Source organism: Carassius gibelio, chromosome A21 (genome assembly GCF_023724105.1).
Source record: "Carassius gibelio isolate Cgi1373 ecotype wild population from Czech Republic chromosome A21, carGib1.2-hapl.c, whole genome shotgun sequence".
Taxonomy (NCBI): domain Eukaryota; kingdom Metazoa; phylum Chordata; class Actinopteri; order Cypriniformes; family Cyprinidae; genus Carassius; species Carassius gibelio.
The window spans coordinates 16,128,494-16,148,676 of NC_068391.1; the positions used below are offsets into that span (position 1 = coordinate 16,128,494).

At 37.7% G+C, this 20,183-nt stretch overlaps 1 protein-coding gene across 1 annotated transcript in view; it reads right to left on the reverse strand.

Annotated features, from left to right (window-relative positions):
- LOC127941719 (A disintegrin and metalloproteinase with thrombospondin motifs 2) overlaps positions 1 to 20,183 on the reverse strand; it is a 76,793-nt gene that overhangs the window by 44,155 nt on the left and 12,455 nt on the right. The window contains exon 3 of the mRNA XM_052537079.1: positions 2,985 to 3,153. Coding sequence (XP_052393039.1) covers positions 2,985 to 3,153 — 169 coding nt within the window. The remainder of the gene's footprint in view (positions 1 to 2,984; positions 3,154 to 20,183) is intronic.

The window sequence follows — 20,183 nt, forward strand, 5'->3', positions numbered from 1 at the left end:
AACAGCTGCCTAAAATTCAGCTTTGCTCTCACAGGAATAAATTATATTTTAAATGAAATTCTAAAATGTCCATATTTAAAAATGTATAAACTGCCTATGTCCTACACCTGTGTTTTGCGTTGTCCACTGGAATGCCACTCTCTTGTGAAAATGCATACAACAATTAGTGGAAGCTAGAGATTACTTCACTTCGCTTCAGAAGGCCTTTATTTCCCTCCTGGAGCTATGTAGAGTACTTTTTATGATGCATGCATTTTTTGGGGCTTCAAATTCTCTACCACCATTCATTGAAATTATAAAGCTTGGAAGAGCCAGGACATATAAACAACAACAACAAAAACTCTGAGACCCATCCCTTTAAGGACCGTTTACTCATAATGGTAATCATAACCACAAAAGAGCCATAACAACAGTGAAACAAGGAAACTAAATTATTTGGAGCACTTCTGTTTCTGCTGATAACGATAACCAATAAAAATGCGTCCGACTTCACACACTGCGAGCATATAACTGCAGTGCACACTTGGAATTATCACACTTATTTTTTATGAATCATAAAGCAAGATTGTAACATCACTTTTAAAAGATAAGTGAGTAAATTGATTTTACATTTAAAAGCAGCGTTGCCCAACTCTGGTATTGATTACAGTGCTAATCCTACAGTCCTTTTAAAGGATCAGCAAGAATTTTTGTATTTCTGTCAAATAGGGTTTGACAGTACTGCAGTTAAGCAATTCATGCAGCCTTCTAAAACAACTAGGCTGTGAAGAAAAATGAAAAAGCAAAGGAACTGTGACGCAAGTCGAGGCTCTCCATATTCCCCAGCTGAACTCGACCACTCAAACTCAAAGTGACATGTGAATCCTTTTTAGAGAAGTTTATGACTTTATCCAGTCACCCTGCTGCTCCTCTCCTCACACGTCTCACATGGGATGCTGAGAGAGACAGTGCTGGGGGTGGAGCGGGATGAACAGCCTGGGCAATGACTCAGCCCTGGAGAACTTTTCTCACTTTATCCACATATCTTGCCTCAGGTCCATTTAGTAAGGAAAAGTTCAACCAAAAAGAAAAAATAATAATCCATTATTCACTCATCCAAATTTTTGAATAAACTATTTCTTTAACACTATGAGACATGGCTTTAGCTTTGATAGACACTGTAGCTCTGCTTTAAATCTAGTTTAAATGGACTGGATATAGCCTTAGCAGTATTTTCAAAGACTGCATGCTTTGCTAAGAGGTTACATTGAACATGCTTTAAAATTTAACGAGCTTCACACAACATTTTGACGCTCATGCCAAATACTTTATCTTACCTAGTTGATCTTTCCCCCCCAAAAAATACCAGCATGGTCATCAGCACGTGTTTTGGATGCTGGTTTCCTGGTGTCCCTACCGGTCATGATCTCTAGCTGGAGTGCCCGTGAGCTTCATTAGAGGGCACTCCAGCTGGAGATTGTGACATAAGCGTATGTCTTTGATGAGCGAACAATATCCAGACTGGGTAATCCAAAGGGTAAATCCAAAACTACAAAAGCAAGAATCAAAACCAGGTAAACAATCCAAAATGAAACACAAAGGCAAGACAAGGCAGGAAACGAGACAACATGGGCTAAACAATACTCAGCAGTTTGAAGGTGATCTGAGTAAGTGTTACATAGTGAATGTGTGATTGGTGTGTGTAATCAGTTCATTCAGATGTGTGTGTGAAATCAGTGCAAAGGATTATTGTAAATTGAATCCAGGGTGAAGTGGCAAGAGTCTGGAATGGAGTCCCCTCTAATGAAGCTAGAGATCGTGACACTACCAGACTAGCCAGGGATTTTTTTATTATTATTATTATTTTATTATTGTTAAGGATTTTTTAAAATAATTTTCCCAAGGCTATTGGGGCCCGTAACATGCTCAAAAACTATTGAAATTTCCACACACATTGGAATCGTCTACCATCAGGGCTGGACACATGGACACAAGTTCACATGGTGGGGTCAAGGGGGGGCCATGGCACAGCCTCTTTTAAGGTCATATTCCAGGGGCACTACAGGACAGACCATTTCACCTATAAGTAACCAGACATTCTTACATATATAGATTTGTGCTGACAATCGGTGCTCCACCCAACAGGAAGACAGCTTTTGTAGACTGTTTGAAAAATGCACGCTCTGGAATTTGATATATTCGTCCTAGCGTTTTCAACCGATCCCCACCAATCTCAGTCAATATGATCTTAATGCAAAAGTTTTTCAGGATTCTTGAATGGTTTGGCCATGACAAGGTGACGTATTTATGGTGAAAAAAGAGAAACAGGAAGTGTGCTATAACTTCATTATACATTGGTTGATTTTGATCAAACTTCAGAAGTTTGTTCATTGAAGGAGGCTAATCGCATAGCTGTTACTACTATGCATCAAAGTTATAGCACCACCAAATGGAAGCAGGAAGTGTATTATTTAAAAAAAAAATTACTATGAAATCAGCCTCTTATTTTTTTTACCTGATTTGCTTCAAACTTCATCAGGATAATGATAAGACAAAACAGATGTACAACTGTAAAGGGATTCTTGATATCTTAAATACAGCTGCCATGGCAATGCTTCAAATGTAAAAGTTTTTCTTCTGTATACTCCTCTGATTGCGGTCATATGATTTACACCAAACTTTACATGATGCCAAAACACAGAGGAACCTAAACTGTTAATTATTATTATTTTTATTTTTTTTTGGATATCTCAAACAGTGTTACCATAGCAATTTATTAAAATAGTTGCAAAAAAGTAAGCAAGGGTTGCCTTATAGCCTATCTTTAAAGTGCATTGTTCAAACTCCTCAATACTTTTATTTATTTACTCATTTGGTCACAGTGGTAATGTTGATCGAGTGGCAAGAAACTGAACCTCAGCATCCCTCCCTGGTCATCAAGCATGCATGTGAAGGAGTGGCTTCAGCCCCTCCATGACGAACTGGTGTCAAAAAAGTGATCTGACCTCTGGGATGAAAGTCAGCGGGATGATTGATGTCCGGTTTCTTGATGTCAGAGGAGCGGTAGATGATGTGATGACGTCCAGGTCCTCCTTCCTCCTCTCCTGTCATGTCACCTCCTCTCTCCAGTGGCTCGATAAAAAACTCCTCTTGACCTGCACGGATCATTCCTGCCTGACAGGTTTGAAAAAGAGAAAGAGAAATAGAGATTAGGTTTTTCAAAGGCAGGTACAGCACAAATCTGGCATATCAAGTCCATTAAGTGAATCAGCTATAAGGGCTATTTCTGTAAGCCTGCTATATCATGTTTTCAGCAGCTTTGTAAGAAACCCACGGGCAACCTGATCTCTGAATCGATCCATCCTCTTTCTAACTCGTGTTTGGGCCTGACTATCTCCAAAGCTCTGTGACATTGCCCGTCATAAGCAAAAAAAATCTTGCTAATGTTTCCGAACATTTTTAGGGAACAAACATAAGATTGCTTTGTTAACACAGTTTAAGAAGTGACTGTGAGAACAGTCTACGAGGGCAAAGAGGGAAATCCAAACCGAAAGGGAAGATCAATATGAATCTCTCTGCCAGAGTGAACAAACTCACTGACAGATACACTTGACAGCTCATGTTCCGTCCTCCCTGTGTCTAGATTCACTGGCTTTGAGCGATGATCCACATCCACTGCCAGGGGCGCTGTGAACGTAACGAAAGCAAAAGAGAGAGAGTCTGCAAGGCTTTAGACACACCAGTCTAATCGATTGTAGGACATGTCACAGTCCCTACGACTTATTGACTTTTCCCTGCCTGAAAGCAGGGTCTTTTCCTTATGCATCCATAGCAATTAGACAGCCCAAACAAGAGTGCGAATTGAAGGCAAGGTTAGACCTCTTCTTGATGTGGTGTGAACTTCAAACAGGGCCGTCAGTCATCACAAATTTGAAGCCTGGCAAAGTGCAGGCAGCTGAGCTAGTCATTTAGCTTGGTCTCCCTGGAAATATTACACAGCTAGCAGTCCCGCCACCTCCCTCACTCCCTCCTGCATCCCCTGAGGGGTTCATTACAAAGGAAATGCCCGGGTACTGCATAAATCGGCATCACCGCATGAAGGGCTGTTGTCGCACGTTGTCAAAATCGACTGAAAGTGCTGATGTGAAAACAAAACCTTAAATCCACTCAAAACACTCTGTGCCATCTCTGTTGCAAATGAAAATGACAGTGTAACCAGAGATTAAATATGCATTTTTCTTCTTAGTGACCTGAATGGGTCTACCAGACATCCTAAATCTGGGGAAAAAAGATTCTGCAATGTAAGTATTTTTTGCTCTGTTTACCAGTAAAAACCTTTAAAACAATATCAATTTACTTGAGAAGCAAAATCACACAGGATATTAAGACTTAAGTTTAAACTTAAGGATGGAAATAAAACACATTTAGAAACACACACACACACACACACACACACACACGTTTGTTTTGGTGAAAATTGGGGACATCCCATAGGCGTAATGGTTTTTATACTGTAGAAACTGTATATTCTATGGCCCTACACCAACCCTACAACTAACCCTTACCCTAACCCTCACAGGAAAATTTGTGCATTTTTACTTTCTAAAAAAAAAAAAAATAAATAAAAAAACAAAAAAAAACCTAATTCTGTATGATTTATAAGCATTTAAAAAAAAAATGGGGACATGGGTTATGTCCTCATAAGTCACCCTCTACTTGTAATACCTGTGTCATTCCCATGTCATTATACAGAGTTGTGTCCTGATATGTCACAAAAACAAGAGCACACACGCACACACACACACACACACACATTACAGTTAAAATGTTTTGGGTTGATAGTTTTTTTTAATTCTTTTAAAAGTAGAAAAGCTGGATTATTATTAAATAATATTATAATTTAAAATAACTCTTCTATATTTTCATATATTTTAAATTATGATTGAAAATGTACTCCTTAAAATTCCTTACAATGTAACTTCTATATATTTCAAGATTTCAAGCTTTAAAAAATTTAATAAAGTAAAAATATTAGTTTGTATTGTTAATCAAAATGCTTTAGTAAAGTGTACTGGAATACCAGTCAAACTACAAACACTTCTGTCTAAAATATTTGTAAATATTATAAGACTGTTTGGGATGTTTGTCCACTCACTTGAATAAGTTAAATTGGTATCGTATGTGTGATTGTGTGTGATTTGTTATACTATCTGTTGCACAAAGAAATGTTCCATTGGGGACAAATAAAGAATTTGAACTTGAACTAACATCAGTTAAAATAGTTTGTAATTTCTGTGTGTGGACTGAATTTTTGGTGGATTGGATTTCAATTATTTATTTTTATGTTGATAAACTAGCACTGATGCACATTGTGCACACAATTTACAAATTCGTTCCCTCAGTGTACTGAAACGTGCACAAAATTACTGTTGCATTCCCTCGATTTACGATTGTGTTCAGTGAACGAATTAGTAAATCGTGCACACAATTTATATATCGAGTGAACAAAATAGTAAATCAGGGGAAATTACAGATTAACTATGATTCCTGATTTCTGAAACATTGTTTCCAATGACATTTTACCAAAAAAAACTAATTTTCACGAGTTATGCAAGGAACTAAGGCTGAGTGACTACTTTAAAAAGCTAGTCAGTTGGGTTTTACTCTACAATCGAACATGTCTGCGTTTCAACTAAATAATTATTTCCATTTGGAGTCCTTTTGGACTTTTCCAGATGTCATTATCTGAAATCGAACCTATCATATATATCAAAGCCCCTCTTTTCTCATGGAAAAACTATATTTTATCTTAACTATCTTTCAGCCAACTCAAGCACAAACAGTTAGGCTCTAATAGCCTTGTATGAACAATCTATATTAAAATGTTCTGTTTTGTTACAGTTGAAGCACAGAAACATAGCACAAAACCTCCAAAAGAACAATATCAGCGAGATTGTTCTTGGGCAGACTTCAGTTGATCTGAAGTGTCACTGTCTGCCAAAATATCCAAGGGAGAGTTCACGAGCAGATTCAGATGCATTATCTGTGTTTGTGTGTGCTTGAATATGTGGAAACTGGCCAACCACCCTGTTTAATAAGAAATCCACAACCTTCTGTGGTCACTCTATACTGTATATGTGTGATTGCTTATAAAGCTGATATTTGTTTGATTCTGACAGCTACAAAACAATGAGAACCATATCTATACAATTGCCAATACCGCTTCAAGTTTTCCTGGCTCCAGGTGGCCATTTAGATTTTCTTGTTGTCAAATTTAACAGGAATTGATGCCAAGATGCAAGGTATTTTTTCAGTGTCCCGCTGCCTAGCAAATTACTGTCTCCACTTCAAAGAGTGAGAAATATTTTTCATTTACACCCAATCCACACCTAGGAGAAAATACAATCAGTGTCAATTTATAAGTTCCCATTTGAACCGAAGTATCACAGTGTGGAGAAGAAAAAAAAACTGCTTCAACATCATGAGATTTAAGACAAAAGCTCTACTCCAAACTTAGCAAGCTGCCTTACTCCCTAAACTTTTTGTAAAAGAAGCATACTTGAGAATAAGTGTACTTATTACAGAAATTCAGTACACAAAATTGCATGCTATTGCAATTAGCAATTAAATGGAAATGTATAATAATAATAATTATTATTATTATTTTACATTTATATTAATTTCAAAAGCTTAATAATGCTTAGTTTCACTATAACTTATGTGTATTTAAATGTCTGAAACCTAAATAAGCATTATATGGTTGAAATGAAACTGAATTTTTGTGATAATATGACAATTGCTCAGCGTGTCCGAACTGGCTCCGTGCCAGTCAAAGACCGAAAGAGGATTTAAATTCAGCAGTTGATGACGTGACACACTAAAAGTGAAAATTGTTCACTTCAGGAACCAGCCAAGACTGATCACACCGGTGTGATTGTGCGCGTTAAAGGATTAAATATATCATACTTACAGGCTGTCAGAAGCGCCAGACTATTCTTGCAAAGTTGGAACTGCCCAACTTTATAGAAACAGCCTTTGTGTGTAGACGGCATTGTAGGCTACTTTCCCAGGTTCAGGAAACTGTCCTCCATAAAATGCACTGCAAACATCTAAGTATTTGGGTTGAACTGTTCTGGAGCAGATTTGTAAATACAACTTAGCCACTGATTTCTAGTTGTGTCCTGGTTTGGAAGGCGAAACAAAGTGAACACGGCATCTCCACAACATGGCGGCAGCGGCAACAGCGAGAATAAAAGTCACACCTTCTTTGTTTGCATGAACATTTGGGCATCGTTATGTAAATCTTCACACATCGTGATGTAGACATGTGGGGGCATGTTAGAATGAGCTGTTTTAGCTTAACTTAATCTTTTTGGATTTGAGACTGTAGTCTTTGCAACTTTACAGATCTTCTTTATGCACCAAGAGCTTGTAACACCCCAAAGAGAAAGGAAAATTGAAACTGCATCATATGACCCCTTTAAGATCATAATGAAGTACTTCACATGTGCTTTATGTTACTCAAAATAAGTGTACTTCTTTAAAGCATGACAACTACTTTTCATTTGAGATTATTAGAAAGTACACGTAAAAAAAGAAAGTTTGCTTAAGTGTGTTAAGAAAAATGGTCACGAAAGTGTAATGGAGTGCAGCGTTAGTTCAGTCAGGCCACAGAGGCATAAGGTGCGACCAGCTGATGCGGTCAGCTGTCAAATGGTTCCAATCACTACCATTCTCTAATTAGACACGGGACATATATACGTGGCACTACTGTTCTGTAAGTATGCTCAAATGGCTCGCAAGCCTCCCTCCCTCCCCATTATAAGCATGAGCATATTACTGTGCACCTTCTGGTTGTCGTCTCTTTGTTTCAGATCACTAAGGTTTTCAAGTCCCGGTTGGCATTGACCTCACTGAGGTCCACTGAGAGACACTCATCCTAATAACCAAGCTACAGGATAGGCGTCCCACATCTACACAATTACCACTGTGGCATGTGTCATTTCTCCAACCTTGTCAGCCATCTTAGATCTATCTTTTCACTTTGTCACAATGCATTCTTGGATTGATTAAAAAGGCTTCCTATAACATTGCATTAGCATTAAGTGGGAAGTCGTGGCCTAATGGTTAGAGAGTCGGACTCCCAATCAAAAGGTTGTGAGTTTGAGTCCTGGGCCGGCAGGAATTGTGGGTGGGGAGAGTGCATGTACAGTTCTCTCTCCACCTTCAATACCACGACTTAGGTGCCCTTGAGCAAGGCATCGAACCCCCAACTGCTCCCCGGGCGCTGCAGCATAAATGGCTGCCCACTGCTCCAGGTGTGTGTTCACTGCTCTGTGTGTGTGCACTTCGGATGGGTTAAATGCAGAGCACAAATTCTGAGTATGGGTCACCATACTTGGCTGAATGTCACTTCACTTTCACTTTCAAGTGCTAAAAAGAAAGGATCTTAAGAGACAAAAGAAATGTATTGCATACTCCCTGGAAACAGTCTAACTAGCATTCAAACTAACCAAGATGAAGTTGAGACAAAAAGTTAGTGTGTAAGACAGAGGACACACACACATGGAAAGACAAACAGAGAGAGAGAGAGAAAGAAAGAGAGAGAGATTAAAGATTACAGTCAGAGCTGAGTCCAAGAGAAAGAAAGTGCAGTGCAGTTCTTCTCCAGCTTGAGGCCCTTGAGAAGCCAGACTCTGACATAACACAGAAGGCTATTAGGAAGCTGTTAATATAGTGTAAAAAAAATGTTACATATGATAAAAGAGAAAAGGTTAGGTGGCTGGGTGTAATGACATTAATGACGATGGACAGATTGCTACACTTAACATATTGGACTGTCCTGTCCAATCCATCACGGGGATATTGTCAGAGTGTGGAATATGACAAATGAACAAGATGTTAATATAACAGCTCATTATAAGCTATAACCATAATTTACTATCCCTTTTTTAACTCTGTTAAAAAAGCAGCTTCAGCTAAAAAAAAAAATTGCCACTTTAGCTTCAGCAGTTATGGTGCTTTCAAATCATGCTGGAGAGATCATATTTATGAGCTGAACGCACATGAGCGTCACTGTGGTGATTACGAGTGGGATGTGTCAGATGCAGCATCTTGTTGGTAAATTTGTCATTCACAATAAAACCAGCTTAGTTGCATATTTACAATATGACAGTATTTTACAATTTCAACTAAAAAGCAAAAACACTTTCGATGCACATTCCTTATTCATAATTTTAGAGTAAAAAAAAAAAAAAAAGTATTGGTAGAAAGGTTAGAATGGCTTCTTGCTCACACCAAACTGACTTTAACGTACAGTACTCAGTGTCATAATTACTGTACAACTTCCCAGGACTTAAAACACACCATTAGCATGTAACTGCAACAATACACAGACAAAAATCATGCTTTTCCAACTGACAGCCATTGAAAGGTGCAAGCAAAATATTTTTTAAGTGGAATGCAAATCACAAAACAATTGTTTGTACTTGTTTGATAGCAGTACCTATACCTTAGCAAATGCTATTGGGATGAATGGAAATGCTAACTGATAGCTCACTCTCCAGGTATATTAGAACTCTTTGAAAGAGTAGCATATGATAAACTAGACTGTCAGTCATGGAATATAGTACACAGAAGACCAGCTGCGTATGCTTTTGGTCCTCTGGATCCCAGATGAGAGCAGTTTTTCCATAGTTCCTGATGACTGTTATACAATACTTGCCTTGGGAGAAAGAAGAGCAGCTAAGGTTTAGGTTTCAATCAAGATCGGATTTGGGTGGTTTCCAGACATGAATTGGTTATAAGAAAATTGAATATTAACCTTGTTTTTAAACAAGATTTGTTTCACTAAGACCTGTAAGGAGATCTGCTGTACAAAGCAGCCACCTGTGTTTTCATTCACACAGAACATTTGCAGTGTTTTCATTTATTTAATTTTAAGCAAAGCCAAGGCACCCACAGTATGAGGTGTTTGAGCAACACTAAGCTTACTGAAGACTCAAGATCAGTCAGACTTATGATGATGAGCTTCCTCATGTGTGGTTTTGTTGGGACAACAGAATCAATTGTGCTTCCCTGTGATCTACTGTATCTTAAATCGGTCTCTACTATTGGATATGGCACTCTTTTTAAGTTTTAATATCTTAAAGGGCTTACATTCAGATTATTCAAATGTCCAGACCAGATGTTGAGTTCCCCCTCACCTCTGGTGCCATCTCTGTAGTTGGTGCCCTGATATTAGTCTGTGAGGCAGGGTACTGCCCTGGGAAGGTCTCCCAGGGTGTTAAATAAACAGATCAAAGGTTAAAATGTCAGTTCGTTCTTAGCAAAAAATAAAAATAAAGTTTAGGTTACGCAGAGCGAAATAAGAAAGGTACTGCCTTCAGAAAGAATTCTTATTAACTTTGCTGTTATTTTTGAATTTTCAAACTGCTAAAACTTTGCACTTTTCAAATAATGCCTTTACTGTATGACCAAAAATGACAGAGTAATCTATTTTATGTTTCAGCTGCTTGATCATGCCAGCGCCTCAAGTGCACACTACTGCATACTGCACTCCACTGTGGCATGTTTTTAATAATATGGACACATTTGGATTTGTGCCTATGATGTAAGCCCAACTTTACCTTATGTTTTGTTTTAAATTAATTAGTTTTGGCTTGTTTTTTTGCTAAGTCCATATTATTATATACTGCAATTATATTTATGCAATAGAATTATATATTTTTAACTATTGTTCTGTTCTGTTCTGATGCAGTTAAAATTAAAGGATTTGGATTCAATAAACAAAATCCAAAATGCAGCAGCTAGAGTCCTTACTAGGTCAAGAAAATATGATCATATTACCCCAATTTTACAGTCTCTGCACTGGCTAAGTATTAAGTTCCGTATCAGTTACAAATTATCATTACTTACCTATAAGGCCCTAAATGGTTTAACTCCTGTGTACCTAACTAGCCTTATACCACGTTAAAATCCATCACGCTCCCTAAGGTCACAAAACGCTGGACTTTTGGTAGTTCCTAGGATAGCAAAGTCCACTAAAGGAGGTAGAGATTTTTCACATTTGGCTCCTTAACTCTTAATAATATACTGATAATGTTCGGGGTTCAGACACACTCTCTCTGTTTAAATCTAGATTAAAAACGCATCTCTTTCTCCAAGCATTCGAATAATGTATCATAAATTGTGAGCGTAGTTGCATCTGATTAAATGCGCATTTTTATTCTTTAGATTGGGTTAAACAAATTAATTTTACTTTGTTGGATCAGCAGCTAAACATATCTATTTTATTATGTTTTGCCACAGGATTTGCATCCCGTGTTAACTAGGATTTACACAAGCTCCAGTCTGGATCCAGAACACCTGAGATGAGATGACTCTGACCCTCAGAGGACCCCAGATGATGCCAACCCTGAATCAACAAACAGAACTAACAAATATTGCTACAAGTGTGACTGCATCATATAATAATTATTAATTATTAATAATATTAATAATGTTCATCGTCTGGTTGACTACGTCTTGTATTAATTTTTCTACAAATCCTGTCATACGTGCACAAACTGACAGTCACCACTTATAAGCTATTACTAAATATTGTAGAAACTTAATTTTCTGTAAAGTTGCTTTGTACCGATTTGTATTGTAAAAAGCGCTATACAAATAAACTTGAATTAAATGAATTTGGCGTAAAGTGAGGGGAACTAAGATATCATATAGTGTTCATTATGTTGGTACATTATAACATTATTAGGCCTACCGTTATTATTTTCTGAAAAACGCAACTTATACGAGACTTATCTTTTTTTACATTATTTGCTCCGAAAAAAAAAAATGAACTAAAAATGTATTAATGTTTTTTTAAAAGCATGCAGAAAAAGAAAATATGCAATACAAAAATGAATCAGTTACAAATTTTTACTGTGGGTTAACAAATTTGAGTCTGGGTCAGATCTGGTTTACATTCACTTCTGACTTCAACATTGTTGATTTTTCAGTCTTGATTGCAAATGTTTTTTTGTTTTTTTTTGGATGTACGATGGAGAATTAAAACAAAAATCAGGCTTGTGTATATGACATCAATTACTAGGCCTACATTCTGTCAAGCTACACGAGGCGAATTGCATGGAGACGCTTGAGAATTCTTCAACATGGAATTTTTATATAATCATGATCCAATATTATCCAAAGGGGAGGGTGCTCTGGAGGTCCGTCAGGGCACCGTGGCGGATCTGGGGACTCGGGAGGCCATGGCGGAACAGCGAGCTCCATGGCCTAGGCAGACACCCTTCTCCTCACCCCTAGTTTCCTCTTCTGGATCGGGGGGAAAAGTTGTGGTCTGGGCCAACACTAGAGCAAACTCTGGAGGAGCAGGCACTGAAATGAGCTCTGGGGTTGGCAGGCTTGCAACATTAATGTTTGTTGGGCTTGCAATATTAATGTCCTTTTGGCCCTCCACATTAACGGGCGGCAGGCTGGGTAAGCTGCGGACGGTGGCGGGCTTGACTTTGCAGCTGACTTGACTCGTGAACTTCCGGCAGATGGGCCCCGGATTGGGATCAGAGGCTCTCCAGACACTGGATGAGGCGGGGAGCATGGAGACGCTGGAGATTTCTTCAACATGGAATTTTAATATAATCACAACGGGGAAACACGGGATCTCAAAAGACATTTAGGAAGATATGTAAACGTTGACAAAGGAACTCTAAACTGGAATCACTATTTATACACAAGACTAGACAAACGAGAGGACGAGGAACAGCTGGAACTAATGAAACAACATAGAAACACCTGGGGCAAATTAACACAATAGGGTGGGGGGGGGGGGGGACATGGAAAGAAATCAAACATACGAAACATGGGGAGAGAATCTGACACATTCTTTTTTCTTTTTTTTTTCAGAAATAGAAGTAATGTAAAATGTTATTGTGTTTTCGTAATTTTTATATTTGTAGCTATAGGCCTATACAGCATAACCTACAGAGCTTCCAGTAGGTTATTTTACGGAGGTGTAAACATGGGAATCTCCGGCCGTTGAAAATCGTTGACAAACATCCAGTTCATAAATGAAACTAGGCTTTATGTTGTTAAATTGTACATATCAGATTCTTTTATTTAAAAGTTGCATGTTTGTGTATTCCAATTTTTTTTTTTTTGATGCATCTGAAAATTACTTTCAAAAACATTGTTTTTCCTGCAGCCTCCTCCCCAAAAATTGTGCATGCCCCCTCACTTTGTGCGCTCTGGTGCCGACCCTGGTGCTCATGTGGCGAATTGCACCAGTTCAATGATTCAGGTCAGATTACTTAAGGATTATTGAATTGTGATTTAAAGTAGAAACCTGAGTGTGCGTGATCAGACACACAGTGAAGTGGAATAGCGATTCCACAGAGACAGACACAGCCTTACATGTTCCTTCTGATCATTTGATCTCCTGAGCCAGGCAAAGACAACCAAGTTCCCCATGCCAAACCTACTGCTTTTTCACAGCAATGGCTGGCCTGTATTTCATACAGACGTCTCGTCTTCTCTCTAAACAACTGTCAGGGAATATGAGCAGCTCTCAGAGAGGAGGAAGAGCTCTGGACGACTTCACAGATTTTTGGTTTTGGATCTATTAAAGAATGACAGATGATGAAAAAAGAGCCAGAATTCCGCAATTATGCCTAAAGGTTTAGCAGGAATGTTGATGTGATGAAGCAATGATGGTGGATGCTAAGTACTGGAAAGTATTTGCACACATGTGCACACACACTCACTCTATATGAATCAGGCCAGACCTCACACGCATGCACACATTTTTTCCTGTCTGGATCAAAAACCAGTGCTTTCAATTCCAGCCAAGCTTCCTAAGAGCATTAAGACACCCAGCCAAATAATAATAACCTATTTAAAGCCTCATAACCTTATAACTTTTTTCACACAGTACTGTAATTTTCAAAACTTTTCAGTGTCAGCTCTCACTGAAAACCTTTTCTATCAATGGACCTATGGTTAAACTGACGCCATGATCTCATGTTACAGGCTCTTTGCCACTTCATCAGCTGCCAAGAATTCATTGTCTTTTCCTTTTCTCTTTCTTAAGCAAAAGGAAAAACTGATACTCCCACCTCACATTTCCATTTACATAGTTAAACAAGGTTAAGCCTTCACATTTCCTTTAATCAGATGAATCAAATCAAAAGCTCAGCAAAAACCAAACTCAAATATGGTTGAAGGGGATACCATATTTCTAGGTATTAAGAAGGAAACTGGGCTCCACTCATTCAATGGCTTTCTATAGGCTTTGTGGTCTAACTTACCTTTGTCGTTTTTTGTCTTTTTGATAAGTATTTTCTTTTTAAGTCTTGTTTTCCCCTGTTTCTCACCACATTGTAAAATCTTTAGGTCACAGGCCTCCTCCATTGCTTGAGTGAGGGGTATAACATATGTTCAGAGTTCATAAACCTTCCACTGTCATGCAGAATGGGAAAAGGAAAGGAAGGGATTGTTGTGGGAGGTACTGGAATAATGGGACCAGACACCTAGTCGGTCCGCTGCTTAGTCTGTCTTAAAATGTGTCTGTGTTGTAAGGACCTATTTTTGCATGTCAGTGGAGAACACCATTCTGCGTGATTGCAGCATATATTGTGATGTTACCACCATGTTGACCCGGGACATTCAAAAGAGTTCTCTGGCCAAAGATGCTTCTCCATATTCCTCTTCCTGCACCACTGCCTTTCATTTTTGTTGAAGACCTGTTTACTTTTAATATAGTGCGTACACCTTGATTGTTGAATTTACAATTAAGCACCTAAGTGTCTGCACATCTAATGGCCGTGTGTCTGTTCAATAGGTTCATATGTGTAGTATTTTGGAAAGCAGTGTCTTGAAATGGCGTAGAGAAGCGTGTTTAGTGTTTTGCAAAAGGTGTGTTTTGGAAAAAGTGTGAGGCTGAGAATGTGCTTACAGTTGTGCAGATCTGGGATGAAGTTTTGCTCTTTGAGTTTAAGGTTTTACTAGCTGTGTCTTATTTTAAATTTGAGTGTGTAAGCAATCGTAAAAAAACTGTAATGTTTGTTTCTAATTCCCACACTCCAGTCCAATGAGGTTTTGCTATGGCTCATTTAATTGAGTTGAAATGTATTTTATTTATTTATAGTAATAATAAAAAAAATACATTACTACAATAGTGTATACTATTGTAGAATTTTACATTTTGGGCGAATTATTCCTTTAAAACTAGAAAAAATAAATGGAAATGGCATACGAAAATAGTGTTAGTGTACTTCTCAAGTAAAATTAAATTTAAAACAAAGCAAAAATACAGATGAAAAACAGATTTTTGCAGTGTTCAAAGCCAATTTACTCTGTAGGAACCTCTGACAAGAAATATCACTTTAAAACAACACTATAGCACACATTCAGCACAACTGGGCCAGAGGGAGAGCAAGAAAACGAGCAATAAGGGAAACACCTCTTTATCTCCACGAACCAACAAATCCAAATCTCGATGTCACCCAATAATTTGAAGAATTCAGATTTGAGCTTCTCACAGTGAGTTCAAGTAAGTACAGCTGTAGGGAGGAACTCCTTATTTAGCTTGTGATTCCCTGTCCAGTCCTCCCTGAACACGTGTGTCAGGCCAGTCTTTGTTATTCCCTCCACAGGAAGGAGAGGCGTGTGTTTAAGGTATCAGGAGACTACTCTGAAGCAGGCCAGACCACTCTCCTGCTCTCTCTTTCACAGCTGCCACATCACAAGACTCTTAAGTCGAGGTTCACAATGAAAACGCAGAGGCCCTTCCAGAAATGAGAGCTGTCATCCATCTGGAAGGCAACTCCAAGTCAATCCCATGCCCAAAGCTCTAGAGTGATTTCATTTGTACCTCTAAATCGCCCTGTTACTTTAGCACACTGAGCTGTGCGGTCTCGAATTTGCAAAATGTTTATTTCCTTTTTTTTTCTCCAACACTTTATGTTTTGGAGAGCGTTGCTGGTGGAATGTTAATGACATCATCAAAGCACTCTGAAATATTCCCAGGTGACAGGTGCCAGGAGATTTCTGGAGCAACCCCACCTGACTAGAGCTCCCCTTTCATCCTCCGCCATGGAACGATGACACACACACACACACAAATGGCACAAAGTGCCACCAAGGCCTGCTGCTTAAGTCTGACATATGCCCCCCCCCCCCCCCCCCCCCCCTCCAATCCCCCTCCCCCCACCCCAATTCATTTGAGAACTCAGAGGTCACTTGAGACTCTTGTCTCTAACAAACCTGACATCAAAAGAGAATGTTCAGAAGATTAAAGGCTATCGGTCGGATCTTGAATCAGACTAATGTACACTTAGTTTCATCAAAGGTGGGGAGAAAGAATTGTATCGGCACAGAGGATGACTGCTGGAGTCCCGTTAAAGAAGTCAGTGTTAAGAAAGCCATGCACAATAGCATGCAAAAAAGAACTCTGCTGTTCACGAAGCACTGTGTGAATAATAATGTGATATTTTTTTGTATGTTTTTTTAATGTACCGTTTTGAAGATCTAAATATCAAATATTATCCAACACAATGGAATAATACTGAGACATGAATTACGAGCATAAAGTTTATAAAAAAAAGTCTAATTTATACAATTATTTGTTGTTTGAGAAATTAGGGAGTTTGGATTTCTTCATTTTGAGTGCCTAATGGGAGTGAGAGTTTACTTTTGAGATTTTTATAATAATTTTTTGCAGGGTTTCTATAGTTACAACCACCTTTGATTGGAGGACTTAAGGCACTGTTCTTTATCATAAATATGTCTATTATACACATAAGTTGAGCAATATATCATCACTTCACATCAGATCTTATGGTAGCTCTGTCTTGGAAGATTAGAATGTCAGTGGGATTTTTACTTCCACAATCCGATTGCTGCACTGTATTTGACTGGTTAATAAGAAAGAATTGAATTAGATGATTTTGGATCCAACAAAGGAATGCAAAAAATATGTAAAGGTTTGAGAGTTGAAGTACAACACAATAGCAAAAGAGTGCATTTGTACAGCTGTAGTAGTGATTAATTTAAATATAAGGTTTTACCAGGAGAGTTTCCTGTATGAACTATTTAACAAACTCTGTAAACCATGTCATTTTTACCAAAAAAGACTTACCTTACCATGTATTTTATTGTGAAAACTTTAAAAGGTTCAACATTGAAAATACCATACAATTTATGGGTTTTGGATGAATTTTTCACATACATTACTGTGAAAAACTGAAAATATACATTGTTTAAAAAAAAGTTTATTAGATTTTTGTTTACGATAATGTACATCAGAGTGTTTTGTGCAACATTTTTTTTTGTGTTTCAGGTTATTCAATTAATGTTTATTGCATTCTTTTAGTGTCATGTGTGTTATCCTATTAGTATTTTGTCTTATTTTGTATTGTACCTATAATCCTGTACACCGTCTATACATTTTATGTTTTATGAGCAGGCCACTTATGATGGACTCTGATTCATCATGTGGCTTTCTGTTATATCACCTGTATTGTTATGGTGGTTATTGGTAATTTTGTAAGGTAAAATGCAGATTTGGTTAGTTAAAGTAGCTTGGTATATTGACATTATATTGCTTAAGAAAATATGGTTATAAATTGTAAGGTATACAGTTACCAATACTTCATTCTCTAAAACCGGATACACTGTCACTGTATTTTTTCACAGTGAATATCTGACAACCACAACTGCTGAATTTAAGTTTGACTAGTTGACTATCTTGACCTATTTCTAACAAAGAGTAACGCAAACATCCATGTATGTGTGGGTGACTTCAGTCAAGAAGCCAAGCAAGCAGCAATCTGACTGATTCAAATTTGATTTTTTACTTTTTCATTCAGTTTTCCAGATGTTTCTGTATAATGGGGAGTCGTTAGCTGGAGTAATGTCATCATTACAAAAGAATAATACAAACCATCTCATATTTCAGCAGCTGAATAAATTTGTAAAACGAAACTTCAGGAGGCTTCCCATAACTATGACTGCTGAGTCTGAAATGTCCATTTAGTAATTTCAGAGACAACTGCGTCACCGAATGGAATTGCAAAAATAATTATCGTTACCAAAAGGTTTCCCAGAACACACCTCATACATTATTGGTCAACCAGACAGATAGTCTCACCCCCAAACAAACACAATTGTAGTCGATGTTGCTATGTCAGCCTGGGCAGATCAATCAAAGAAGACTTAAAAAACATAACAATGTTTTGAAAGCAATGCAGAGTAACAATGTATTCACTTTTCAGGGAAAATCAGCCTTTTAATGGCTTACTTATAGCACCTTAATCTTGGGATAGGAGAAAAAAAATTTGAATAACATACTTCACCTTTAAAGACACAACTTAGTTATCCACGATCCCAAATAATCTCCTTGTATATTGCGCTAATCCCCATTGAGTAGGAGTCTGCTGCTAATTTCAGGCTTCCTGCTACAAACTAGCTTTAGCTGCAGCAACAGCTTGTGCCCCTGCTGGAAAACTGAGGCTCAAACTCACGGTGAACCTCCCACTCACTTCACACTTAGCTGGGGTTTAGACCTCACAGCACGCAACTGCCACACTGAGCTCCACAACAGCCCCTGCACCAATGATCCCTGAGCTCCATCCTTTGCTGTAGAAGGTGACATGAAACATGAAAGTGATTGTGAGGACACTGTGAGGTTAATGTGTTCCTCTCCATGTTCAGATTATAGTTACAAACAGGAACTGGGTTTAAAGAGGTTTTACTCAAAAATTTAAATTCTGCCATCATTTACTCAAAGTCCAAGTAACCAAAACATAGAAGATCCAAAAAATTAATAAAGGCGTTACTAAAATTATCCATTTAAATCAAGCAGTTTAATTCAAGACTTGATGGCTTTATATGATGAACAGATTTAATTAATGGCTTTTATTTGCATATAAACACATACAGTGTTCATATCTCTTCACAAAGCTTAGATTAAACCACTTGATTACTTAAATAATGCCTTTAGGACCTTTTTTGATATTCTAAATAATGGTTGCCTGCACTTTTAATGGAGGGACATTTGCTTTCATTTTCAGACAAAATTCTGAGAGAAATCGAGGTTTGACTACTTTTGTTTGGGGAAACCTGTTATATTCTGTGTAAAACGGAAGTTGACAGACATTATTTCAGTATTGTGATTTTTTTCAGAGTGAAACAGAATATTAGGGTGGGGTTTTATTTTAGCGCACCTCCCAGACATCGCACATAAGATATAAGATGTGGATAAGGATGTTCTACCCAAGCTGTCAAACTGATGTCATCAGAGAAGGAACAGCATTCTCTCTCTCTCTCTCTCTCTCTCTCTCTCTCTCTCTCTCTCTCTCTATATATATATATATATATATATATATATATATATATATATATAGACACACACACACACTAATTGGGGATAACAGTGTGTGAGGTATAGTTATATTGTCAGCCTCTTTAAATATTCAAGCTCTTTAAAGTCAGGTTGATTCTGATTGGTTGTCAATGTTTCTTATAGTTCATCAGCTGAAAAAAAAAAACGCATTCTGAAAGTGTCAAACTATATAGTTCCTCTGTGTTATTATCTTTATAGATGTGATGTGATTATAGTACTTTGTGTAAATTACCTTTTAGAAAATTGCAATTTCGTACCGTGCCATAGCGGTTACATGGGTCAACGTTCAACTATTTAGATACCTTGGTTCCAATTTCTAACACATGAAAAACAAAGACAATTGGTCATTATTTCTATGGATCATCTGGCTGACAAGAAGTTGTGACACAGACTATGTCTGGATCCTGGAAAAGGGTCATCAATCCACATCCAATTCAGAATTTCTTTTGCTTAACATCTGACCGGAAGACATTTTTGACAGCAGCCTGTAATATCCTATAATGCATTAATTTTTTTTCAGTCATACATGGCCTTGCGTAAAAAAGGGTCAATCTAGAGTGGAAATAAAAACGGTTTAAATGAATCACTGGCACCAATGCCAATACCAATGTTTGGTACCAATTATAGACTGTTACAAATGGTTTGTGGAATCATGCTAGAGTGCAAATAAAAATACAATTTCAAAAGTCTCCTTACAGCTGTTCAGAATATTTTGTTCTAATTTAACAGTCTCTGCACTGGCTACCTATGAGTATTAGTTACAAAATATTATTACTTACCTATAAGGCCTTTAATGTGTCAG